This window comes from Thamnophis sirtalis, unplaced genomic scaffold (assembly GCF_051295495.1).
Source record: "Thamnophis sirtalis isolate CommonGarterSnake01/CBP01778 unplaced genomic scaffold, rThaSir2_p1.2 scaffold_4, whole genome shotgun sequence".
NCBI classification, from domain to species: Eukaryota; Metazoa; Chordata; class Lepidosauria; order Squamata; family Natricidae; genus Thamnophis; species Thamnophis sirtalis.
The window spans coordinates 137,884,306-137,911,615 of record NW_028261384.1 but is presented as its reverse complement, the minus strand read 5'-3'; the positions used below and the strand labels follow the sequence as shown (position 1 = coordinate 137,911,615).

The window sequence follows — 27,310 nt, the reverse complement described above, 5'->3', positions numbered from 1 at the left end:
CCTTAGACTTATATGCTGCTTTACAGTGCTTTACAACCCTTTCTTAAGTGGTTTATAGTCAGCATCTTGTCCCCAACAGTCCTGAGTCCCCGTTTTACTAACCTCGGAAGGTTGAATCAAACTTGAGCTGGCCAGGATTGAACTGCTGGCAGTAGGCAGAGTTAGCCTGAAATTGCAATAGCCCTTAGACTTATATGCCGCTTTACGGTGCTTTACAGCCCTTTCTTAAGTGGTTTATAGTCAGCATCTTGTCCCCAACAATCCTGAGTCCTCGTTTTACTAACCTCAGAAGGTTGAGTCAAACTTGAGCTGGCCAGGATTGAACTGCTGGCAGTAGGCAGAGTTAGCCTGCAGTTGCAATAGCCGTTAGACTTATATGCCGCTTTACAGTGCTTTACAGCCCTTTCTTAAGTGGTTTATACTCAGCATCTTGCCCCCAACAATCCTGAGTCCCCGTTTTACTAACCTCGGAAGGTTGAGTCAAAACTTGAGCTGGCCAGGATCGAACTGCTGGCAGTAGGCAGAGTTAGCCTGCAATTGCAATAGCCCTTAGACTTATATTGTGCTTTACAGCCCTTTCTTAAGTGGTTTATAGTCAGCATCTTGCCCCCAACAATCCTGAGTCCCCGTTTTACTAACCTCGGAAGGTTGAGTCAAAACTTGAGCTGGCCAGGATCGAACTGCTGGCAGTAGGCAGAGTTAGCCTGCAATTGTAATAGCACTTAGACTTACATACCACTTTACAGGATTTACAGGCCTCTCTAAGCAGTTTATAGAGTCAGCATCTTGCCCCAGTGATCTGGGTCCTCCTTTTACCAACCTCAAAAGGGTGGAAGGCTTAGTCAACCTTGAGCCGGTCAGAATCGAATTGCTGGCAGCAGGCAGAGGTAGCCTGCAATTGCAATGACCCAAACTAGGTAACATCATGAGTGCTCTTGATGACGTCATTTATTTTGTTCCCTAGCATTGATGATGTTACATAGTGGGGTCATGAAATGTCTGTGATAAAACCACCAAGCTCAGAGAACACCAAGGATGCATCAGTCCGTCTCCTCCTCCTCCTCCTCCTCCTCCTCCACTTCGCAAACCCCGATCTCTTCTAGCACCGACGTCAGTGAGGCAGACGAACAGCTGGAGCCTGTTCCCAGTGTGCGCATGCGCAGAGTTGCCAGCCAAAGGGAAGAGCTAAAGAAGAGGGGTCGACTTGGGGGTAAGGCCACAAATGGACAATGAATGGCCCCTCCCAGAGGAAATAAAAGAGGAGCGAAAGGGGAGTGGAGTTTGCAGGAGTTCGCTTCATTGGCTCGTGACTCTCCGAGACTCCTTGCCAGGTTTTGCAGATCTCGGCCTGGCAGCTCTCCAAGCTAGATAAGGTCGGTGACTGTAAATCCTCCCTCGAAAGACTTTGCTGGATGTGAAGGAGCAGAATTCACAGTCAATTAATAAAAGGGTTTTTTGTCGGGACCAGGAGTTTGCTTCATGCTTTCGGGAAGCCTCGGTCTGAATACAAGGATCCATCAGTCTTCCTCTTCCTCTTCCAGTCCCCAAACTCCACTCTCTTCTAACACTGATGCTATTCCCTAGTTGGGTCATGAGACATCTTCAAGAAAACAACCAAGCTTCAGAGAGAGCACCAACTGCTCCTCAAGCATGAGTTAAGATAGGGAAACTCTTGTAAAAGGAAGATGCTGGTTTGGAAAGAAGTGTGAATCGGAACGCAAGCTTATCCATCGTGGCTTCGATCCAGAGGTGGGTTCCTACCGGTTCGCACCGGTTCAACTGAACCGGTCGTTGTTTGGCGGCCCAAGTCACTGGAATAGGCAGAGACCCAGGCCTGCCACGCCCCGGAACCGGTTCCCCTACGGGGCCGACCATCACAATCCCACTTACACCCTTTCCCCCCCTTTTTTGTATCATTTTGCGCGAGGGAAGCGAGTGCGCGGGCAAAATTTTTGCCCCCACCGCACCGGCCGTCATGCCGGGAGCAACCCACTCCCTGCTTCGATCCAATCGAGAGAAACACCCTTGGTGGAAAAAGGGGGCATGAAACGAGGTGGCGCAGTGGTTAAATGCAGCACTGCAGGCTACTTCAGCTGGCTGCAGTTCTGCAGTTCGGCTGTTCAAATCTCACCGGCTCCAGGTTGACTCAGCCTTCCATCCTTCCGAGGTGGGTAAAATGAGGACCCGGATTGTTGTTGGGGGCGATATGCTGACTCTGTAAACCGCTTAGAGAGGGCTGGAAGCCCTATGAAGCGGTATATAAGTCTAACTGCTATTGCTATTGCTAAACCCAGAACTCATCTTTTATTCCCCCCCCCCCCCAAGACGTTCTCCAAGGCTTCCCACAAGGCTTGGCAGTCAGGAGAAGACCTTACGAAACCGCCTCGGATGATGTCACTTGGGGGGGGGGGAGGAAGGACAGGCCTGTGGTTGTGTGTGTCGAGGGAGGGGAACCAGATGTGAAGTCCCAGCTTTGGCGAGTGGGCAGCGTGGCTACAGGGCATCCTGTGTTGGGGTGGCCCTTGGCCAGCCTACAAAGCGCCAAGCATCTGGTGTGGTTGGAGTTAACCAGTGGGACGCCCCACCACAAGAACCTGGCAAAGGAGAGGGGGGATTGGAAAGAAACTTGGGAGCAGCTTCAGACAGGGGACGACGGTTTGGGATTAGTCAACGGCGTTGCGGTGTGTGTGAACGGGCCGAAGGGGTGACCGTCGCTGAACCTCGCAAAAAATTATTCAGTGCCTTTTGGCCAGGAGGAGGAGGGGGGGGAAAAGGCTTCGTTGTGATGTAGGCTGTCGGAGCGGTGGCCATTTTGTTTCATTCGGCCTGCAGAAGAAATATTCGGGATGAGGATGAAAGTGGTTTATTTTATTTATTTTTAAACTGTTGGATGCAAAGTTTTGGATCGCACGGAATTTTGCTGATGTTTCTCCGTGTTAGCAATTTAGAGAGGCCTGGGCTCTAACTCCCAGACAAGTTAACTTGCCAATGTGAAGAAATTATGGGTTAGTTTTTATACCGTATGGCTGTTTGTCTGTCTGTCTAATCTGTATCTCCATTTTGTTCTCTCCCTCTCTCTCCCTCTCCCCCCATTTTGCTGTCTGTCTCCATTTGTCTATCTCTGTCTATCTTCTTTCGTTCTTTGTTTCTTTCTCTCTCTCTTTCTAGTTTGCTTATCTGTCTATTTTGCTATTTTTGTATCTTTCTTCCTTTTTCTTTCTCTCTCTCTCTGTCTCCTCTCTCTTTCTTTCTCCCTCTCTCCCTCTCCCTCTCTCTCTCTCCCTCTCTCTTTCTCTCTCCCTCCATTTTGCTGTCTGTCTGTGTCCATTTGTTTATCTCTGTCTGTCTATCTTCTTTCGTTCTTTGTTTCTTTCTCTCTCTCTTTCCAGTTTGCTTATCTGTCTATTTTGGAAGGATGGAAGGTTGAGTTCATCCTTGAGCTGGTCAGGATCGAACTGCTGACAGTCGGCAATGAGTGGATAGGATAACAATAGCAGTTAAGAGTTATATACTGCTTTACAGCCCACTCTGTTTACAGTCAGCCTCTTGCCCCCAACAATCTGGGTCTCATTTTAACCAACTGGAAGGATGGAAGGCTGAGTCATCCTTGAGCCGGTCAGGATCGAACTGCTGACAGTCGGCAATGAGTGGATAGGATAACAATAGCAGTTAAGAGTTATATACTGCTTTACAGCCCACTATAAGCGGTTTACAGTCAGCCTCTTGCCCCCAACAATCTGGGTCTCATTTTAACCACCTGGAAGGATGGAAGGTTGAGTCATCCTTGAGCCAGTCAGAATCGAACTGCTGACAGTCGGCAATGAGTGGATAGGATAACAATAGCAGTTAAGAGTTATATACTGCTTTACAGCCCACTCTAAGCGGTTTACAGTCAGCCTCTTGCCCCCAACAATCTGGGTCTCATTTTAACCACCTGGAAGGATGGAAGGTTGAGTCATCCTTGAGCCGGTCAAGAACTGCTGACAGTCGGCAATGAGTGGAAAGGACAACAATAGCAGTTAAGAGTTATATACTGCTTTACAGCCCACTCTAAGCGGTTTACCGTCAGCCTCTTGCCCCCAACAATCTGGGTCCTCATTTTACCGAACTCGGGAGGAAGGATGGAAGGCTGAGTCAACCTTGAGCCGGTCAGGATCAAACTGCAGGTTTATATGTAGGTTTATACCTAGTAGTTTGGGAAAGCTTCCTTCGGGACTTTACTCTGTGGTTATGTGTGTCTGTTTAGAAATCAGTTAGGTCATTATTTATTTGTGGTTCTATTTGCGTCCATGGCACTTTTAGGAGGAAGGAACCCTGTCGATCCCTTGCAGGTTTCGTAATTTAGAAATAGACGCAGAAAAAAGAGTGCAGAGGGGAAGAGAGACTTCGCTACGTTGACAGTTTCTGGCGTTTCAGGCGAGAAAATATTCCGGGGTCAGAGAATGGCCAAACCTGACATTGGAATTAAGAGATGCCGAAACAAGACCAAGAAAATTTGGAGAGGGTGGTATATGATCAATGGAATTTATCCAGGATAAATTAGGCATTTTTTTCCATTGCTCTGAGTTCCTGAAGAAAAGCTATGCAATTTTCTTGGGAGCGATTCTTTCCTTCTTTCTTTCTTCTCCCTCCCTCTTTCTTTCCTTCCTTCTTTTTCTTCCCTCCCTCTTCCTTTCTTTCTTATCTCCCTCTCTTTTCTTTTTCTTTCTTTTCCTTTCTCTTCCCACCTTCCCTCTTTCTTTCTTCTCTCCCTCCCTCTCCTTTCTTTCTTTCTTCCCTTTCTTTTTTATTTTTCTCTCTCTCCCCCCTCTTCTTTCTTTCTTTCCTCCCTTTCTTTCTTCTCCCTCCCTATTTCTTTCTTTCCTTCCTTTTTTCTCTTTCTTTCTTCTCTCCCTCTTTTCTTTTTCTTTCTTTCTTTTTCTCTTCCCACCTTCCCTTTTTTTCTTCTCTCCTTCCCTTTATCTTTTCTTTCTTCCTTCCCTCCCTTTCTTTCTGTTCTTTCTTCCCTTTCTTTTTCTTTTTTATCTTTCTCTCTTCTCTCCCTCTTCTTTCTTTCCTCTCTCTCTCCCTCCTTCCCTTTCTTTCTTTCTTTCTTCTCCCTCCCTATTTCTTTCCTTCCTTCTTCCCTTCCTTCCTTTCCTTCTCTTTCTATCTTTCTTTCTTTCTTCTCTCCCTCTCTTTTCTTTTTCTTTCTTTCTTTTTCTTTCTCTTCCCACCTTCCTTCTTTCTTTCTCTTTCTTTCTCTTTCTTTCTTCTCTCCTTCCTTCTATCTTTTTTTTCTTCCTTACCTTCCTCCCTTTCCTTCTTTCTTTCTTTCTTTCTTTCTTCCCTTTCTTTTTCTTTTTTTCTCTTTCTCTTCTCTCCCCCTCTTCTTTCTTTCCTCCCTCCCTTTTTTCTTTCTCTTTATTTCTTCCCTCCCTCTTTCCTTCTTTCTTTCTTTCTTTCTTCTCTCCCTTCCTCCCTTTTCTTTCTTTCTTTTTCTTTCTTTCTTTCTTCTCCCCTCCTTCTTTTTTTCTCTTTCTTTCTTTCTTTCTTTCTTTCTTTCTTTCTTTTCTTTCTGCCTTCCTCCCTTCCCTATCCTCCCCCTCCCCCTCTCCTCCCCCCTTCTTAAACTTGCTAAGCTTGAGAAATCTTACTCTGTAGGCCTGTCTGTCCATCAACCACCTTATGCTCATATCTCTATCGTGGTTCTCCAAGGTGGCGCAGTGGTTAAATGCAGCACTGCAGGCTACTGCTAGATCAGCAGTTCAGCGGTTCAAATCTCACCGGCTCAGGGTTGACTCAGCCTTCCATCCTTCCGAGGTGGGTAAAATGAGGACCCAGATTGTTGGGGGCAATATGCTGACTCTCTGTAAACCGCTTAGAGAGGGCTGAAAGCCCTATGAAGCGGTATATAAGTCTACTGCTATTGCTATTGCTGTAGACCTAAACACCCCCCACCCCCCAATCTATTTCCACAGCCCGCCACTTCAATTAGACCCCCATTGCCTTAGGGGTAGGAAGGAGAGTCACATTCGTGCAGCTAAACCACAGGTTTTGTTGTAGCCCTGGGAATACAGAGTACTTCCCATTTCTTAATTTAGGCCATTAAGCCCCACTACTTAAAGCCTTCTGGTGAGCTGGGAATTAATCCGCTTGTGGGTTCCAGAGTCATCGATGACTGTAGAGCAGAGATGTCCAAACCTGGGAACTTTAAGACGCGTGGACTTCAACTCCCAGAATTCCCCAGCCGGCCGGCTGGGGAATTCTGGGAGTTGAAGTCCACGCGTCTTAAAGTTCCCAGGTTTGGACACGCTTGCTCTAGAGTGATGGTGTCCCTTGACTCCCGATAACGGGAAGGATATTCCAAGATGTCTTTTGTCCTACTTGCCCAGGTGGTCTTCAGTCTTGGAGATCTGCCTGGATGGTTTCCCATTCGAATTCCAGCAGGATATGTTTATTAAATGTAATATGGAACTCACTGCCTCCTGGGAATACCCAGACAGTATTCATGGCTAAGATGGGACTAGAATTCACTGTCTCCTGGTGATTGGCCCAAAGTCACCCAGACAGTATTCATGGCTAAGATGGGACTAGAACTCACTGTCTCCTGGTGATTGGCCTAAAGTCACCCAGACAGTATTCATGGCTAAGATGGGACTAGAACTCACTGTCTCCTGGTGATTGGCCCAAAGTCACCCAGACAGTATTCATGGCTAAGATGGGACTAGAACTCACTGTCTCCTGGTGACTGGCCTAAAGTCACCCAGACAGTATTCATGGCTAAGATGAGACTAGAACTCACTGTCTCCTGGTGATTGGCCCAAAGTCACCCAGACAATATTCATGGTTAAGATGAGACTAGAACTCACTGTCTCCTGGTGATTGGCCCAAAGTCACCCAGACAGTATTCATGGCTAAGATGGGACTAGAACTCGCTGTCTCCTGGTGATTGGCCCAAAGTCACCCAGACATTATTCATGGCTAAGATGAGACTAGAACTCACTGTCTCCTGGTGATTGGCCCAAAGTCACCCAGACAGTGTTTGTCCCTCAATGGAGACTAGAACTCACTGTCTCCGGGTGATTGGCCCAAAGTCACCCAGACAATATTCATGGGTAAGATGGGACTAGAACTCACTGTCTCCTGGTGATTGGCCTAAAGTCACCCAGACAGTATTCATGGCTAAGATGAGACTAGAACTCACTGTCTCCTGGTGATTGGCCCAAAGTCACCCAGACAGTGTTTGTCCCTCAATGGAGACTAGAACTCACTGTCTCCTGGTGATTGGCCCAAAGTCACCCAGACAGTATTCATGGCTAAGATGGGACTAGAACTCACTGTCTCCTGGTGATTGGCCTAAAGTCACCCAGACAGTATTCATGGCTAAGATGAGACTAGAACTCACTGTCTCCTGGTGATTGGCCCAAAGTCACCCAGACAATATTCATGGCTAAGATGGGACTAGAACTCACTGTCTCCTGGTGATTGGCCCAAAGTCACCCAGACAGTGTTTGTCTCTCAGTTGAGACTAGAACTCACTGTCTCCTGGTGATTGGCCCAAAGTCACCCAGACAGTATTCATGGCTAAGATGAGACTAGAACTCACTGCCTCCTGGTGATTGGCCCAAAGTCACCCAGACAGTATTCATGGTTAAGATGGGACTAGAACTCACTGTCTCCTGGCGATTGGCCCCAAATCAGCCAGCTGGTTTTAGTGCCTAAGATGAGACTAGAAGGGGGCAAAGGAACCTTTTGGGAACCAAGAATCCACTCCCTGCAAATTTCTAATTTTCGGGGCATCTCTCCTTCTAGGGCTATGAAGAGGCCTCGTTGTGGCGTCCCGGATAAATTTGGAGCGGAAATTAAAGCCAACGTGCGGCGCAGGCGCTACGCGATCCAAGGTTTCAAGTGGCAGCAAATGGATCTTAGTTTCTGGTAAGATGCAAGCTGTTGTCATGTTTGTTAAATTCTTTGTAAAGGGCCAGGAAAGAAAGAAATTAGGAAACAGGGTGGAGAACGCGAGTTAATTGAAATCTCATCGCTCTGCAAACTTTAGATCCTTCCTGTTTTAAATACCAGTGACCTTTTGGCACAACATGAGGACTAGAAGCCTTACGAAAGAAAACAATCAGTGTTTCTCAATCTTGGTGACTTTAAGATGGGTGGACTTCCACTCCCAAAATTCCCCAGCCAGCAAGGCTAGCTGGGGAATTCTGGGAGTTGAAGTCCACCCATCTTAAAGTTGCCGAGGTTGGACTTCCTGGCTGGAGAATTCTGGGAGTTGAAGTCCACCCATCTTAAAGTTGCCGAGGTTGGACTTCCTGGCTGAGGAATTCTGGGAGTTGAAGTCCACCCATCTTAAAGTTGCCTAGATTGGACTTCCAGGCTGGGGAATTCTGGGAATTGAAGTCCACCCATCTTAAAATTGCTTAGATTGGACTTCTGGGAGAATTCTGGGAGTTGAATTCCACCCACTTAAAGTTGCCTAGATTGGACTTCCTAGCAGGGGAATTCTGGGAGTTGAAGTCCACCCATCTTAAAGTTGCCGAGGTTGGACTTCCTGGCTGGAGAATTCTGGGAGTTGAAGTCCACCCATCTTAAAGTTGCCGAGGTTGGACTTCCTGGCTGAGGAATTCTGGGAGTTGAAGTCCACCCATCTTAAAGTTGCCTAGATTGGACTTCCAGGCTGGGGAATTCTGGGAATTGAAGTCCACCCATCTTAAAATTGCTTAGATTGGACTTCTGGGAGAATTCTGGGAGTTGAATTCCACCCACTTAAAGTTGCCTAGATTGGACTTCCTAGCAGGGGAATTCTGGGAGTTGAAGTCCACCCATCTTAAAGTTGCCTAGATTGGACTTCCAGGCTGGGGAATTGTGGGAATTGAAGTCCACCCATCTTAAAGTTGCTTAGATTGGACTTCCTGGCTGGGGAATTCTGGGAGTTGAAGTCCACCCATCTTAAAGTTGCCTAGATTGGACTTCCAGGCTGGGGAATTGTGGGAGTTGAAGTCCACCCATCTTAAAGTTGCTTAGATTGGACTTCTGGGAGAATTCTGGGAGTTGAATTCCACCCACTTAAAGTTGCCTAGATTGGACTTCCTAGCAGGGGAATTCTGGGAGTGGAAGTCGACCCATCTTAAAGTTGCCTAGATTGGACTTCCAGGCTGAGGAATTCTGGGAGTTGAAGTCCACCCATCTTAAAGTTGCCTAGGTTGGACTTCCTGGCTGGGGAATTCTGGGAGTGGAAGTCCACCCATCTTAAAGTTGCCGAGGTTGGACTTCCAGGCTGAGGAATTCTGGGAGTTGAAGTCCATCCATCTTAAAGTTGCCGAGGTTGGACTTCCAGGCTGGGGAATTCTGGGAATTGAAGTCCACCCATCTTAAAGTTGCCTAGGTTGACTTCCAGGCTGAGGAATTCTGGGAGTGGAAGTCCACCCACTTAAAGTTGCCTAGGTTGGACTTCCTGGCTGGGGAATTCTGGGAATTGAAGTCCACCCATCTTAAAGTTGCCTAGATTGGACTTCCAGGCTGGGGAATTGTGGGAATTGAAGTCCACCCATCTTAAGGTTGCTTAGATTGGACTTCCAGGCTGGGGAATTCTGGGAATTGAAGTCCACCCATCTTAAAGTTGCCTAGATTGGACTTCCAGGCTGGGGAATTCTGGGAGTTGAAGTCCACCCATCTTAAAGCTGCCTAGATTGGACTTCCTGGCTGGGGAATTCTGGGAGTGGAAGTCCACCCATCTTAAAGTTGCCGAGGTTGGACTTCCAGGCTGAGGAATTCTGGGAGTTGAAGTCCACCCATCTTAAAGTTGCCGAGGTTGGACTTCCTGGCTGGGGAATTCTGGGAGTGAAAGTCGACCCATCTTAAAGTTGCCTAGGTTGGACTTCCTGGCTGGAGAATTCTGGGAGTGGAAGTCCACCCATCTTAAAGTTGCCTAGGTTGGACTTCCTGGCTGGAGAATTCTGGGAGTGGAAGTCCACCCATCTTAAAGTTGCCTAGTTTGGACTTCCTGGCTGAGGAATTCTGGGAGTTGAAGTCCACCCATCTTAAAGTTGCCTAGGTTGACTTCCTGTCTGGGGAATTCTGGGAATTGAAGTCCACCCATCTTAAAGTTGCCTAGATTGGACTTCCTGGCTGGGGAATTCTGGGAGTTGAAGTCCAACCATCTTAAGGTTGCCTAGATTGGACTTCATGGCTGGGGAATTCTGGGAGTTGAAGTCCACCCATCTTAAAGTTGCCTAGATTGGACTTCCAGGCTGGGGAATTGTGGGAATTGAAGTCCACCCATCTTAAGATTGCTTAGATTGGACTTCCTGTCTGGGGAATTCTGGGAATTGAAGTCCACCCATCTTAAAGTTGCCTAGATTGGACTTCCTGGCTGGGGAATTCTGGGAGTTGAAGTCCACCCATCTTAAGGTTGCCTAGATTGGACTTCATGGCTGGGGAATTCTGGGAGTTGAAGTCCACCCATCTTAAAGTTGCCTAGTTTGGACTTCCAGGCTGGGGAATTCTGGGAATTGAAGTCCATCCATCTTAAGGTTGCTTAGATTGGACTTCCAGGCTGGGGAATTCTGGGAGTGGAAGTCCACCCACTTAAAGTTGCCTAGGTTGGACTTCCTGGCTGGGGAATTCTGGGAGTGGAAGTCCACCCATCTTAAAGCTGCCTAGATTGGACTTCCAGGCTGGGGAGTTCTGGGAATGGAAGTCCACCCATCTTAAAGTTGCCTAGTTTGGACTTCCTGGCTGGGGAATTCTGGGAGTTGAAGTCCACCCATCTTAAAGTAAAACAACGCGCTAGATCTTACTGTTAAAAGTCCAGATTCTCAGATTCCCTGAAAGATTTCCTGTATCTTCCTCATTAACTTCTGATGATGTTAAAAGCGACAGTCAAAAGTATCTAAATAAGATGGAGTATTGATTAATAAAGCCGAGAGTAGAGGGAGGCCTTGATTTAACATGGAGAGAAGTAAAAAATTGTGGAGTCGAGAGAAAAAAGTGAGCGGGTTAATCTAGCCAACACATCACAGCAGTTTGCTAACCTGAAGTCCTTCGGCTGTGGTGCAGCCACAACCTTAGAAGCATGGATTTCTGCCTTGAGCAGGGGGTTAGACTAGAGGATCTCTAAAACCCCTTTCTTTCTGTGAATTTATGGGGTGCTAGTTGACATCTCTGGCAGCTGAATTCGTGAGACACCTAGATAACATTCAGGATGAACCGGTATTCGTGTATTCATGCGTGCAAGCAGTGCGTGTAAGCAAAGCGCACGCGCGGAAGCCGCACACACTCATGGAGCCTGCACATGTGCTCACCAGTTTCGGTGCACGGAGAACCGGTGGTAAAATTATGTGAAACCCACCTCTGGTCTTTCCGTTAAGGACAACAAAACGGTGTTGCGGGAAGCAAATCCAGTTTGTAGATCCTGGTTAGAAATGTAGGACCGTAAGACTCTAGAACCTCATATATTTTTCGCCTCTATTGTAGCATCCAGAACTATACCCCCAAGGTCGGCGAACAGGCCACCTTTGCTGCGATCCGACGGGCCTTCCGCGTCTGGCAATCGGTGACGCCGCTGCGTTTCCGCGAGGTGCCTTACTCGTCCGTGCGGGAGGGCCGCGAAACGCAGGCGGACATCATGATCTTCTTCGCCGATGGCTTCCATGGGGATAGCACCCCGTTCGATGGTGAAGGCGGCTTCTTGGCCCATGCCTACTTCCCGGGGCCCCACATCGGTGGCGACACTCACTTTGACGCGGCCGAGCCCTGGACCTCTCGCAACGATGACCTCAGCGGTGAGAGGCTGGGATTATGGGACAACTTTTGATGGAGGGGGGGGATGGAGACAGTGATCCTGGGAGGAACCGGGAAGCCAGACAGATTGTCCAAGTGACTCACAGATGGTGATCCATCCGTGGTTAATCCCATCTGCGCTACTCACTCGCTCGGGACCCGGCAGAACGTGACTTCTCTTTTCCACTTCTCTAGACTTCCTCGATTGCATTCTTAGTTCCCCTTCGGCCTCCCCTGTTGTGAAAACTCTTTGGGGGCAGAAATGGGGATGCCCGTAGAAGAGGCACCCTCTGTTCTTCCTGTCCCGGCAAAAACCCCTTTTATTAATTTACTGTAAATTCTGCTCATTTATACCCGTTAAAGTCTTTCAAAGGAAGACCTTATCTGGCTTGGAGAGCTGCCAGGCCGATATCTGCAAAACTTGGCAAGGAGTCTTGGAGAGTCATGAACCAATTAGCAAACTAATGGTCTCCTGCAAACTCCACTCCCCTTTCGCTCCTCTTTTATTTCCTCTGGGAGGGGCCATTCACTGTCCATCTATGGCCTTAATCCCAAATCAACCCTAGTTCCTTAGCTGTTCCCTTCTCCTGGCAGCTCTGTGCATGCGCACACTGGGAACAGGCTCTAGCTGTTCTGCCCCCTTATCTCCAACTCCGAAGGCAGCTGATAACTGTCGGATGGCCCTGGCCCCATCTCTGCCTCTGATGCAGAGACCTCATCAGAGCCTTCCCCAGACTCCAGGACTCGCCCAGGTTCCTCCCCAACCTCCTCACTGTCTGAATTTGCCGCTAGTGGGCCACAACATTTAGATGGCTCTATTCATAAGCAAAGCAAATACTGCCGGCAGAAGTCCATTCAAGGCAGGATGTTTTGAAAACCCCTGTTGGAAAGGAAAATCCATCCAAAAATCCATCAATCTGCTGCCAGTTCTGCTGGCTGCTGGCGGACCACAACACCAACCTCCACGTCCCTGAGCTACGTAATCCTTATTTTTGCTGTGAAGCAATCTCTCTCTTCTGCGGTTCCTCTCTTTTCCACAGTCAAGGGAAGTTGCAACAGCTGAAGGATGAGGTAGGGATTTTCAACAGCATCCTTGGGGCCCCCAATTCATTTCCTGCCCTCTGCCTTTCAGGAAATGACATCTTCCTGGTCGCCGTCCATGAGTTGGGTCACGCACTAGGGTTGGAGCACTCGAACGACCCTTCCGCCATCATGGCTCCTTTCTACCAGTGGATGGACACGGAGAACTTCGAGCTGCCAGAAGATGACCGGCGGGGGATACAACAGCTCTATGGTATAACAGAATAACTGAGTAGGGAAGGACCTTGGAGGTCTTATACTCTAGCCCTTTGCTCAGGCAGGAAACCCTAAACCCGTGATGGCAAACTTATGGCATGTGTGCCCCTCTATGCGGGTACGCAAACTGTCGCCCCAGCTCATCGCCATGCATGCGCACGTGCCTCCCGCCAGCTAGCTGATTTTCAGGTCTCTGCTGAACATGCGGTGGGCGGGCGGGCCACGAGGGCATGCACGGGATGGGCCCCCATGCAACCCCGTGTTTGTTCCCAGGAGGCTTCTGGGAGGCCTGCTAGGCCCCAAATGGCACAGAAGGAGCGGGCTGCATGCACAGGGGGAGCGCTGGGGGAGGGATGTCGCACGTGCATTGCATTATGGGTGTGTGCCATCCAGGGGTGGGCGGGGCCAGCCAGAGGTGGGATTTGGAGGTTCTCTGAACCAGCCATGAGGTTAGCTACGGGTGCGAACTCCTAGCAGCCCACCCCTATATGTTATCCGTTGACCAGGTGTGAATAAAAAAAAGAGCCGAGGTGGCGCAGTGGTTAAATGCAGCACTGCAGGCTACTTCAGCTGACTGCAGTTCTGCAGTTCAGCTGTTCAAATCTCACCGGCTCAAGGTTGACTCAGCCTTCCATCCTTCCGAGGTGGGTGAAATGAGGACCCGGATTGTTGTTAGGGGCGATATGCTGACTCTGTAAACCGCTGAGAGAGGGCTGAAAGCCCTGTGAAGCGGTATATAAGTCTAACTGCTATTGCTATTGCTACTAAAAAGATCACCCAGTTGGTGGGGAATAGATTCATACGCAGGTAACCATCGTGATATTCTTTTGGAGAGAAGCAGTGCTCTATAGAGTTTAGGATTTAAAAAAAAGAAAAAGAAACCAGGGGTATGAAATCAGAAAAAAGAAAAAGGAAATAACCCTGAAATTTGCTTGCCACCGAACCTTCACTATTCTGTTTCCCCGAAAATAAGACCTCCCCGGATAATAAGCCCGATCAAGGTTTTGAGCGCATACGCTAAAATAAGCCCTCCCGTAAAGTATTTAAAAGCATGCGCAGTCAGTCCCTCCCATTTCCTGGGGGGAAACATGCCCGCCCCGCATGCACCTGCCATCCACGCGGAATGGCCTCGCGAAGGCCGCTCTCGCAAACCCTAGCTACCTAACTCTTAGTAAAAAGAACGGCAGGCCCAGAGATGCTAGGGCTGGCAAGAGTGTGCCAGAAACAGAGACAGAACTTCTGGTTCTCTCTTGATCAGCTGATCCACGGGTCAAGGGCTGAGGTTAAGGGACCTCTTGCACACCTCAAAAATAATAAGACTTCCCTCCCCAGAAAATAAGGCCAAGCACTTACTTCGGGGGTCAAAATAAAATAAGAAACATGGTAGATCCTCTGTGAATTTTTCTCTCTTCTTCTTCAAACAACATTTCAAACATAGCTTTTTGTTCTTGGTCAATTCAAGAACGTCCAGAAGCGACCTCTATTACTCCTTAATAGAGGTCGCTTTGACCATTCTTAGTTGTGGTTCCTCAACTTCTAGAGAAGTGTTCTTTTTTTTTTTTTTATTTTATTATTTGTATGCCGCCCTTCTCCGGGAGGACTCAGGGCGGCGAACAATTCAAGGGGGAAAAAAGGGGGAACATAAAAAGACAAAATACAAATAATAAAAGTAGACAACAGTCGCATAACCATACATGTCGAGAGGGGAGGGAACTCATCACCCCCAGGCCTGCCGGCAAAGTCAGGTTTTGACGGCTTTTCGGAAGGCCTGGAGAGAGGTGAGGGTCCGAATCCCTGCGGGGAGCTCATTCCAGAGGGCTGGAGCTGCCACAGAGAAGGCCCTCCCCCGGGTAATAGCCAGGTGGCATTGGCTGGTAGATGGCACCCGGAGGAGTCCAACCCTGTGAGATCTAATGGGTCTGTGGGAGGTAATTGGCAGCAGGCGGTCTCTCAAGTACCCAGATCCAATACCATGAAGGGCTTTATAAGTTACGACTAGCACCTTGAAGCGTATCCGGAGACTGATCGGTAACCAGTGCAGCTCGCGGAGGATAGGTGTAACGTGGGTGTCACTCCAGAACCAGGGGTGGTATTCACTTACTTTCCCTACCGGTTTGCAAATGTGCGCGTGCGCGGCCTCACATTCACACCACCTTCCATGCATGTGCTTTGCTCGCGCGTGTGGCTTGCACACATGTGCGCGACTTGAAAACGTGCCTACATAGGATGGCATAGAACCGGAACGGATGGGCGATTTCCACTACCGGTTCGAGTGAACCAGTATGAACCGGTACGAACTGGCTGAATACCACCTCTGTCCAGAACCCATCCTGAGTTGGGTTCAACTCCCATTGTCCTCAGCTGGTGGTTGTGGAGATAGGAGATTGTCCCTGGGGAGGAAAACCAGTTAGAGAAGCTTCTTTCCCCCCCCATCAGCCATCTTAGATTTTGGAATTCAGGTGACGCTTCAGACCAACTCTTTTCCTTACATTCTCTTCAGGATCGGAAGGTGGCCATCCCACCAAACCTCCCCCCATCCCTCGGACGACTCCCAAACCCAGAAATCCTCACAGGCCCCCCAAGAACCCGACATATGGCCCCAACATCTGCGACGGACGGTTTGACACCATTGCGGTACTCCGGGGCGAGATGTTTGTTTTCAAGGTGAGAGATTTGGCATCGTAGAACAGAGAGGAAGGCTGCCGGGTGGTTGGGAGGTGCATGTTTTGGATTTGGAACCAATTCCATCATTCTGCATGGGGCAGAATTCTACAACCTGAATCCCGAGTTTGAAATATATATATATTGCCAGAAACCCAACCCACATTTCAGGGGTGGGTTTCTCTCCCCGTTCCAACCGGTTCGGTTGGAACAGGGCCGGCAGCGTCCTCGTGCACGCGCGCGCTGCACGCATGTGTACTAGCGTCTGCGCGATGCTCCAGCTGCTCCTGGAGGATCGCACAGGCGCTGTATGCGTCTTGCGCATGCGTGGAAGCGCAGAACTCATCAAAACCGGGTAAGGAGCGTGGGCGGGCGGGCATGCCCTTCGCCGTGCCCGGAAGTTACTTACTTCCGGGTTCGCCGACCAACCGGTTCGCAGGGACCGCCGAGAACCGGTTGAAACCCATCCCTGCCACATTTCCATGAAATTAACCACTGATGAGTTTCTGAGTACAGTTGTGGTCCTCACAGACAGTGAGGAGGTGGGGTGGAACATGGACCAGTCCTGGAGTCTGGGGAAGACTCTGGGGAGGGCTCTGCATTGGAGGCAGAAATGGGGCCAGGGCTGTCTGACAGTTATCAGCTGCCTTTGGAGTTGGAGATCAGTGAGGCAGAAGAACAACTGGAGCCTGTTCCCAGTGTGCGCATACGCAGAGCTGCCAGGAGAAGGGAACAGCTAAGGAACTAGGGTTGACTTGGGATTAAGGCCATAGATGGACAGTGAATGGCCTCTCCCAGAGGAAATAAAAGAGGAGCAAAAGGGGAGTGGAGTTTGCAGGAGACCATTAGTTTGCTAATTGGCTCATGACTCTCCAAGACTCCTTGCCACGTTTTGCAGATCTCGGCCTGGTAGCCAGGGCCCCATCAGTTGCCTTTGGAGTTGGAGATCAGTGAGGCAGAAGAACAACTGGAGCCTGTTCCCAGTGTGCGCATACGCAGAGCTGTCAGGAGAAGGGAACAGCTAAGGAACATGGGTTGACTCAGCAGTAAAGGCAGAGGTGGACGGTGAATGGCCCCTCCCATAGGGAATGAAGAGGAGAGAAGGGGAGAGGAGTTTGCAGGAGACAGTTAAGGGGAAGATCTGTTCCTGACTTCTTGCCAAGGAATTGCTGCCACAGCATGGCGTTTGGAAGATATCGGCCCGGCAGCTCTCCGAGCCTGATAATGGTCTTTAGTTGTGAAATCTCATGAAAGACAGTTGGCCGGGACTTTGCTGGAGAGGAATTCCCTTTAACCTAATTAAGAGAGGTTTTATCAGGACGAGGAGTCTGCTTCATGATCTTGGGAAGCCTAAGTCAGAACAAATACCCCATTAGAAAAGATTGCTTTCAACTTCATCTGGATTTCAGGTAGATTAATGATCATAATTGAACCTGGAATGATGGTCCTTTGTTACGTGTTACCACCAAGCACCTAATCCCTAATTTATGCTGTCTCTATTTAATGGTTTTTATCAGGGGTGCGTTCCGGATTCTTTTATTGCTGCTTTGCTTTGAGACGCACTTTGGGTGCGCGGGTTCTTCACGCGCGCCCTTGATGCGCGCTCTGCGTGCATGCGCAGTAGTGGAAAAATTGCTTCTGTGCAAGTAAAACAAAGCAAGATAGAATCAGTTTGAAGGCATTGGTGGCCAAGTTACTACCTACTCGAAAAGAGACGTACTCCGGTACGTACCAGACCGTACCGGTACATTCCGGAGCGTACCGGTACATACCGGTAAGATAGAATCAGTTTGAAGGCATTGGTGGCCAAGTTACTATCTACTCGAAAAGAGACGTACTCCGGTACGTAACAGACCGTACCGGTACATTCCGGAGCGTACCAGTACATACCGGAATGTACCGGTTCGAACCACCTCTGGTTTTTATACATGAAGATGCCTAGATTTGAATTTCCCACGGAAATGATCCCTGCGGATGTCTCTTTTCTTTCGCGTCACTTGACTGATGGAAATGAAAATTTCACATTTTCCCAGGATAAATGGTTTTGGCGAGTACGTAACAACCGTGTGATCGACGGATATCCCCTCCCCATCGGTCAGTTCTGGGTCGGTCTTCCTGCCTCAATCAACACGGCCTACGAGAGGAAAGATGGGAAATTTGTCTTTTTCAAAGGTTAGTGTTTTGGGTCTAAAGGGTTCGACTTTTGACCAAGAGGAGCCAGGAGGATTACAGAGCGTTAAAGCACAAATTTAAATTGCTTTCTCTACATCAGCGGGTAGCAAGGTGTGGTCCATGAGAAAATGTTGGTGGCCTGCAGAAAAAATCTTGGCATTTTTTATAATGCGCTAAATCTGGGATCCTCGAACTACGGCTCCTAAACCGGATATGGCCTGCCGAAACAATTACTTCCCGCTCGCTGATGGGATGGGGTCCTTCAGGCATTTAGCTCGGCTGCCTGTTTAGTAGCTGAAGAGCTTCCCTCCCTCCCTCCCTGGGAGTCCAGGTGCTTCAGTGAGCGGTGTGCGAAACTTCGGTTGGGCTCCTCAAAAGACAGAGTTTGTAGGAGGCCGATCTAGTGGCCAAGCTGGTTACAAGACAGTCATTCTTGGCTGTGTTTTGAGCTTCCCAGCAAACCTAAGATTGATCCTGGGCGTTTCCCTACGCTAATAGGCAGCCAAGCTAAGTGCCTGAAGGACCCCCATCCCGTCACTAATTCATATTAGTGATCCACCGGATTTTAAATTACAAATTGAGTGTCCGAAAGGTTGGTGAGTCCTGTCCTACACGGTTTTTGCAAACCAAGCCTAAAATGTGAATTTTAGTGTAACTGCCCATCTGCTTTTTAAAAAACCTCCAGTGATGGAACACCCACATTTTCTAAAGGCAAGCTGTCCCACTGGTTAATTGTCCTCATTGCCAAGAAGTTTCTCCTTAATTCAAGATTGCTTCTCTCTTTGATTCGTTTCCATCCGTTGCTTCTTGTCTTGCCTTCCGGTGCTTTGGTGAACAGGTTGACACCCCCCCCCTCCTCCTCGGGGCAGCCCCTCAAATACCAGAATGCTGCTATCGTGTCAACCCTATACCTTCTTTTCACTAGGGAAGCCCAACATCTTCGAATGCTTCTCAAAAAAAGACCAGAGATACCATATTTTTCAGAGTATAAGACGCACCGGAGTATAAGACGCACCAAGGTTTTGAAGAGGCAAATTTTCCGCGAAAATGGGCCCTTTTCCCCCAAAAAAGGGCATGAATAGCCTTTAGGAGGCTTATAGAGCAGTGTTTCTCAACCTTGGCGACTTTAAGTCCTGTGGACTTCAACTCCCAGAACCCCCCAGCCAGCAGAGCTGGCTGGGGAATTCTGGGAGTTGAAGTCCACAGGACTTAAAGTCGCTAAGGTCGAGAAACACTGTTATAGAGTGTTCCTTGGGGGGGGATCAAAAACGAGCAAGAAACGGGCATTTATAGCCTTTAGGAGGCTTTTAGAGTGCTCCTCGGGGCTGGGGGGCCAAAATTGAGCAAAAAGCAGCCCATTTTTTGCTCATTTCTGCCCTCCCCAGCCCCCAGGAGCTCTCTCCTAAAGGCTATGCGCGGTCATTTTGGTGAAGGGGGCAGGATTTCAAGAGGTGAAAAATGCTGTATTCAGTGTATAAGACGCACCCAGATTTATAGCCTCTTTTTTGAGGGGAAAAAGGTGCGTCTTATACTCCGAAAGATACGGTACTTAGCGTGGCTGGTTGACCGTCTTCTCCTTGCAGGAGACAAACATTGGGTTTTCAACGAAGCCAACTTGGAGCCGGGATACCCGAAACATATCAAGGAGTTAGGAAGGAGGCTCCCCACAGATCGGATCGACGCTGCCCTTTTCTGGATGCCGAGTGGGAAAACGTACTTTTTCCGAGGAAACAAGTGAGTTGCTCAAATATTCCTCATCTTTGCTTCTGTTTAGCTGGATCAGGGATTGTCCCAGTGTGTTAATGCGGGTTGTCCTTGATTTAGAAACGGACTTTAGACTTAGAATTTCTGTGACTCAGCGAGATGGTTGTACAGCGAGACAGTTTGCTCCATTTTACGACCTTTCTTGCCACCGTTGTTAAAGGGAATCATTGCCATTGTTAGCTGTTGAATGAAGCTAGAATCTTAAAAAAAACATCTTTGGGATAAATGAATCTACCTTCCTCATTTGACTTTGTGTTGTGGCTTGCCAGAGAAGCTGGCAGCAGATTTGGACAGTGAGGAGAGGAGGTTGGGGAGGAACATGGCCACTCCTGGAGTCTGGGAAAGGCTCTGATGAGGGCTCTGCATTGAAAGGAGAGATGGGGCTAGAGTGGTATGCCAGTTATCAGCTGCCTTCGGAGTCAGACATCAGTGAGGCAGATGAACAATTGGAGCCTGTTCCCGCTGTGCATATGGACAGAGTTGCCAGGAGAAGGGAACAGCTAAGGAACAAGGGTTGACTTGGGAGTAACGCCGCAGGTGGACGGTGAATGGCCCCTCCCATAGGGAATAAAAAAGAAAGGAAAGGGGAGTGGAGTTTGCAGGAGACAATTTAGTTCATTTCTGCATTCTTGCCAAGTATTGGGGCGTCTGAAAGATATCGGCCTGGCCACTCTCCAAGCCTGATAAAGGTCAGTAATTGTGAACTATCTTGAAAGACTGTGGGAGAGGAAAGACCTTGCTGGAGAGGAATTCACTGTAAATTAAATAAAAGGGATTTATTGGGACGAGGACTTGGCTTCGTGTTACTGGGGGAGCCTAGGTCAGAACACTTTGTGTGTCAGAAGGTCGCAACAGATTTAGCAATTGACATTGCAGCCTTCCTGAAAGTTTTGATGAAGCAGTACCTAGTTCCCATCATAGACTTGTAAGAGTTGGATGGGACCCTCGAGATCTTTTAGTCCAACCCACTCCTTAAATCGGCCTCTTTTTCGGTGAATGGATCTCAACCAGTGGTGGGATTCACATAGGTTTACCACCGTTTCGCAAATGTGAGCGTGTTCCCCTTCCACGCATACGTGTGGCCTTCCACGCAGGCGCTTTGCTCACATGCGTGGTGTGCACGCATATGTGTAGCGTCGAAAATGGGGCTAGATAGGATGTTTTGGAGCCAAGGTGGGTGGGCAGGCCCACCCGCAGGTCGCCGCAACCAGTTCGGGTGAACCGATCCGAACCGGCTGAATACCACTTATGATCTCAACATTCTGTCAACTCTCCATGTTGACCGTCAGCGGAGCCGGATCTCAGATTACAGTAGCTGGTTTGAGATTGTCCGAAAGGTTGGTGAGTCCTGTCCTACACGGTTTTTGCAAACCAAGCCTAAAATGTGAATTAAGTAGCTGGTTTGAGGTATATCTATTGGTTAACGTGATTTATGACACAGACTGAGGGGAGGAAAGGAATAGGGGCAACGTTCAGAACCAGATAAACGAAGCAAAGAAATGGCTGCGGATAAATCTTGCCTAGTGAATAATGCCTCATGAAGCTGTTAATAAATCACTGGTTTTTGTATCAAAACATTGGCTCGATCGTTAGGAAACTTTACACGCTCTCTTTTCGCAACGCAGGTATTATCGCTTCAATGAGGAGACCCGATCCGTCGACGCGGATTACCCTAAGAACATTGATGTTTGGGGGGGAATTCCCGACTCACCCCGAGGCGCATTTATGGGCAGTGACGAAGGTAAGATGGAGAAAAGAAAGAATGTGGAGAAAATTAAGATCCCTTCGCAAGAGCGCTCAAAAAGAAACTTGTTTTTCTACCATCGAAAGCGTTCCCACTATCTACTTTTTTTTTTTTTTTTGCAAAGTGGCCCCCTACTGTTGAAAGCAAAAAAACTCCCATCCGCCATGTTGGGAGGATGATAAGAACATGTCACAAAGCTGCTTTTTCCAAAGGCAACTGGACTTTCTTTCTCCTTGAAAATGTTTCGCTTCTCATCCAAGATACTTCTGACTGAATGGTGGAGGGTAGAAGGATTTATATTCCTTGAAATCATCTGATCATTAGTACTCTCTCTGAGAGTCGCTGAAGCCACTTGGAGGTGTATCCGTGCCCTCAGGGTTACCTGAATAGTGCAAACAGGTATAGAACTATTCAGGTGACCCTGAGGGCACTTATTGTGGCCCACTAGCGGAGCTGGCAGCAGATTTGGACAATGGGGACGTTGGGGGGGACATGGGCTGGTCCTGGAGTCAGGGGAAGGCTCTGATGAGGGCTCTATGTCGGAGGAAGAGAGGGGGCCAGGGCCGTCCAACAGTTATCATCTGCCTTCAGAGTCAGACATCAGTGAGGCAGAGGAACAGCTGGAGCCTGTTCCCAGTATGCGCATGCGCAGAGTTGCCAGACGGAGGGAACAGCTAAAGAACAGGGGTCGACTTGGGAGTAAGGCCAAATGATGAATGGCTCCACCCAGAGGAAATAAAAGAGGAGCGAAAGGGGAGTGGAGTTTGCTGGAGACAGTTCGCTTAATTGGTTAGTGACTCTCGGAGACTGCTTGCCAAGTTCTGCCGATATCGGCCTGTCAGCTCTCCAAGCCAGATAAGGTCTGCGACCGTAAATCCTCCTTTGAAAGACTTTAACGGCTGTGAATGAGCGGAATTCACTGTAAATTAATAAAAGGGTTTTTTACCGGGATGAAGAGTTTGTTTCATGCTCTTGGGAAGCCTGTCAGAACAGCAGCGATACACCTCCAAGCAGCCTCAACGACTCTCAGAAAAAAGTGCTAGCGGCCATTCAGTCAGAAACGAAGAAGCCTATGGCAACTCAGGAGCAGGTCAGGGATGCTTTGCAAGTTGACAATAAATGTGGCAAGTTGTTCCACTGTCTTAACAGCTCGTATTATTGGGAAACTCTAACCTTTAGCCTCGGCTTCCCGCTTCATAGTTTGAATTCACCGCTTCCAGTTCATTTCGGCTTTCAAGCCATGGTTTCTAACTGGTGTAATGGGTCAGGGGAAGAAGGCCCCCTTCAGAAATGAGCAGAACCCAGAGGAAAATCGAAATGGATTTAAAATACAATTCAATTGGATTCCGTTTTGCCTTTGAATGGTGGTAAATCAAAGCAACGGCATCGAATGGCTTCCTGTAAATTTGCTTTTTTCTGCGGAGATCAAACGGGCGTTCGCCAAAGATGCTTTTAAGAGCCTCAAACTCATATTTTATTCCTCTACGGTTCATATTTACCGATCAGGAGACGCAGATGAGTAGCTAACAATCATTTCCACCCTGACGAAAAATGTCTAGCGTCTGTTAATGCGTCTTCCTAAAATGATTCACCGATCTCTTGTTAGTAATGATTATTCATACAATGGACGGATTGAGGTTTATCTTAATCATTTTCCTTATTGGGAAGAAGGGGTCCTTCTTTCTCATCCAAATTTGGAAGTCCTGCTTAAGTAGGATCAGAATTGCTTAACATATGCATTCAAACGATGCATTCTTCCTTTTTTGTCCAGCCAAAATATATCCCGGGCCGATTTCATCCATGAGATGCAAATGAGGTGTCCAGATTTATTTCGAGCGCTCAGAATAACTGATAGGAATGAAGCAGGGTGATTTTTTAAGTTTAATTGAATTCATCATAATCTTTTAACAACCCCCTAATCCATTGACGGCGAACCTTTTTTGGCTCGCATGCCAAAAGGGTGGGGAGCGCAGCGGGGGTCACGCGTGGGTGTGCCACACCCATAATGCAATGCGCGACCCCCAGCACACATACATGCATGTGTGCATGACCAGTGCTCCCTCCCATTTTTTGCATGATTTTTTCGCCCTCCCCAGGCTCCAGAGACTTTATAGGAGCCTGGGGAGGGCAAAAACAGCCCCCCTGCCCCCCCCGGAGGCCCACCGGAAGCTTCAGGAGACCCATTAGATCCCACAGATTAGGCCTCCTCCGGGTTCCATCTACTGGCCAATGTCATCTGGCTACTACCCGGGGGAGGGCCTTCTCTGTGGCAGCTCCGGCCCTTTGGAACGAGCTCCCCGCAGAGATTCGGACCCTCACCTCTCTCCAGGCCTTCCGAAAAGCCGTTAAAACCTGGCTGTGTCGGCAGGCCTGGGGTCGATGAGTTCCCTTCCCCTCTCGAATTGTGTGGCTAAAAATTCCCTTGTATTTTTTGTTGTAGTTCTTTGTGTTTCCCTTCCCCTCCCTTGGGTTTGTGCGCCGCCCTGAGTCCCGCCGGGAATAGGGCGGCATATAAATAAAATGAACCTTGAACCTTCCCTGAAGCCTCCGGAGCGCAAAAACCTGGCCATATGGGCAAACCGAAAGTTCAGGAATGGACTTCCGGTTTGCTCGTAGGGCCGCTTTTAGTCCTCCGGAGCCTTCAGGGACCTTGAGGAGGCTTCCCTGAAGGCTCCGGAGGATGAAAAACCACCCTACGAGCAAACGATCCTATGAGCAAACTGGAAGTCACCGTTCCTGAACTTCCGGTTTGCCCATATGGCCGGGTTTTTGCGCTCCGGAGGCTTCAGGGAAGGTTCAAGTTTCAAGGTTCATTTTATTTATATGCCGCCCTATTCCCGGCTGTTTTTTAGTGCTCCGAAGGCTTCAGAGAAGCTCCTGAAGCCTCCCGAGGGCCTCCGGTGGGGGGGAGGATGTTTTCGCCTTCCCCAGGCTCCTACAAAGCCCCTGGAGTCTGGGGAGAGCAAAAAATGGCCTCAAAAAAAGGCTGAAGTCAGCTGGCCAGCGCACACATGCCTAAATCACTTTTTTTCAGTGTTGTCTTTACTTCAAACAGTCATTAGATGAGAGGTTGTAAGTTGAGGACTACCTGTGTTTGATTCCCACAATTCTTATCACAAATCTGAAATTTAAAGCAGGGATGGGGAACTATGGTCCCTTTATGACTCGTGAACTTCGACTTGTAAAGCCCACAAGTTATAAAAGGGCCACACCATGCCATGTTCAAAATGGTCGTTAGCATTTCTGTTGTGGCCTGTGGGAGTCAGGGCCAGCATCAAGGCAACCTGAGATCTCTTGAGGGGGAAGAGGGAGTGGAGCTGGTAGAGAGAGAGAGACAGAGGCGGAGCCTGGGCCGTCCGTCATCCCTCAGATGGAGAGTCAACAGCCCTCAGGTCTGGAGGTGGCTGATGAGGAAGAGGAGGAACAGCTGGGTCCAGTGCCTGACGCACAGAAGGCAGAGGAGAGGAGGAGGAGAGGAGAGCAGTGGAAATCTATGGGCTGATCCTCGGAACGTAAAAGCCACCGCTGCTAGCGAAGCCCCACCCTAGGTCTGGAGATAAAAGGCAGGGGGCGGAGCTGAATAGATGTGGCAGACAACCACCGTATTTTTCAGAGTATAAGACGCACTGGAGTATAAGACACAGCAAGGTTTTGAAAAGGAAAATTAAAAAAAAAAGTTTTTGCACTCTGCAAACCTCCCAAACATAGCCTGTTTTTCACGAGCAAAAACGAGCAAAAAACGGCCCATTTTCATGAAAACTGGCTCGTTTTTGTCAAAAAAAAGGGCATGGATAGCCTTTAGGAAGCTTATAGAATGCTGCTGGGGGCTGGGAGGGCAAAAAACAGGCTGTTTTTCACTCATTTCTGCCCTCCCCAGCCCGCAGGAGCTCTCTGGAAGCCTCCTAAAGGCTCTGCACAGCTGTTTTGGTGAAGGGGGCGGAGTTTCAGGAGGCAAAAAGTGCTGTATTCAGTGTATGACACGCCCAGATTTTCAGCCTCTTTTTTTGAGGGAAAAAGGTGCTCTGAAAAATACAGTATTCATCTCCCTGCAGAACGGACTTGTTAACGTGCGGTGAGGGAGAAGCTTTTTGCCGGGGCTGCCAGCGCAGGGTTGGTCGTGTTTGGGGAGGGTTGGTCGTGTTTGGGGAGCTGAGTCAGAACAATTTCTCATTTAATGTACTACCACGTTCTTACATTCCCGTGTCTGTTCTTCTTTGTTTCCCCCTCCCTAGCCTTCACCTACTTTTACAAGGGAGACCGTTACTGGAAGTTTAACAATGAGAACCTCAAGGTCGAACCGGGCTACCCCAAGTCGGTATTGCGAGACTGGATGGGATGCGCCACCGATGACCGTCGCGAGGGAGAAGAAGTCATCATCATTGAGGTGGACAATGCTGAGGAAGGCGGGCTGAACGCCGCCGCGGTGGTGATCCCCGTCCTGCTACTCCTCACCATCTGCGCCGTGGGAGTCGCCATTCTGATCTTCAAGCGTTACGGCACGCCCAAACGGTTACTCTATTGCCAGCGGTCTCTGCTGGACAAGGTGTGACCGTCCTTTGGGGATGTTTCAGGAGGACAGGTCTCACCTGCTTTTCCACCCTGTCTACCTGCCTGTCACAATTCGGGTCCGGTCTCTTTGTCGCCACCTTTCGAGTCGTCGTTCTCCTGGCACTCCATTCCTCCCTGCTTCTCCGTTCCATTTTCTGTCGGACATCTTGTCCAGCTCGCCTGCTTGCCAGCCATCAGCCACGTTCTCTCTCTCTCTCTCCAAGAGCTTTTCTTGACGATAATGGTCCTCCTTCTTTCCTTCCTGTCTTCCCCACAGTCCTCTCTTTCCTTCCAATGGCGTTTCTGTTATCCGTTCTCACCTCACTGGCCAAGCGGGTGTGCTGAGCGCACCCCTTAATTAATCCGATGAGGCAGAAAGTTGAGGGAGCCCACTCTACGGGGGTTATGGCCAGGCCAACCTCATGGCTACCCATTTGTTGACCTCGTTAGAGAAAGGACACATCTCCTGACCTTCCCGCTTGCAAAACCGGCGGGCCAAAATCCATACCGCAAACACTGTTCATCCTCCTGACCGTCCCGTGGAATTTCAAATCTAAAAATTGGTCTCTAGGTCTCTCTCTGGCCACCTTGCTGGTCCTTCTTTCCGAGGGCAAACGGTGGAGAACCATCTCGCCGAACCAGTAAACCGCAATGGGTGGGGAAGTTGCAAGTGGTGGCTCGTTGGTGGGTGAAGAGGTGATAAGAGCTCATATCTAGAGACCCATGGATCTAGAAGGGAATCACAGGGGATCTTCTCCTTCCAATTGGGCGAGAGGAAAGGAAGAACCATGGCTGCTGACCGGCGATGGTGTCTACCAATCCAACATAGCAGGGAAGAAAATGGGTGGGCCGCTAGGATTGGAAACGTCAACTTTCCTTGGGGAGGGTGGGGTAGCGAAGAATCATAAAGGGCCTAACTGGTCAGGTGGGAAAGGGGGTGGTGGGGGTTAAGCCGAGCTTTCCTCATGACGTAATGAAGTGGACCATTGGTATCTTGTTCATATTGGAAAATGGGGCATGTTTGAGAGAGAAAGGGAGGGACGGAGGGAGGGACCAAGATTATGTGGGCTATGCAGGAGATGTTTGCCGAGACCAGTTGTCCCATCTGGGTGCCTTCCATTGGTTAAGATCCAGGGTCGTTCAAAAATTCAAGATGGCCACCATCCTTGACCGCCATCTTGATTATTATTTTTGGTTTGGAACCGCTCCCGTGGGCACCACAGATTAGGACTCAATTTTCAAGGCTTGTTGGACCTTTTGGCCAAGAATTTGGGGATGGAGTCCTCCGTTTCCCTGGAGGGCACCTGTCTGGGGATGAGGTTGACCCACCAAATCCAGATGTTGGCAGGGCCG

The 27,310-nt window shown here is 49.0% G+C and overlaps 1 protein-coding gene across 1 annotated transcript in view; it reads left to right on the top strand.

Annotated features, from left to right (window-relative positions):
• The window catches only part of MMP14 (matrix metallopeptidase 14), a 51,478-nt gene extending 24,496 nt beyond the window's left edge, over positions 1-26,982 (top strand). Inside the window, exons 3-10 of the mRNA XM_087714214.1 lie at positions 7,795-7,917; positions 11,467-11,774; positions 12,905-13,066; positions 15,569-15,732; positions 17,763-17,901; positions 19,485-19,635; positions 21,291-21,406; positions 25,642-26,982. Of these exons, the coding sequence (XP_087570340.1) occupies positions 7,795-7,917; positions 11,467-11,774; positions 12,905-13,066; positions 15,569-15,732; positions 17,763-17,901; positions 19,485-19,635; positions 21,291-21,406; positions 25,642-25,958 (1,480 nt within the window). The 3' untranslated portion in view covers positions 25,959-26,982. The remainder of the gene's footprint in view (positions 1-7,794; positions 7,918-11,466; positions 11,775-12,904; positions 13,067-15,568; positions 15,733-17,762; positions 17,902-19,484; positions 19,636-21,290; positions 21,407-25,641) is intronic.
• Positions 26,983-27,310: the final 328 nt, after the last annotated feature.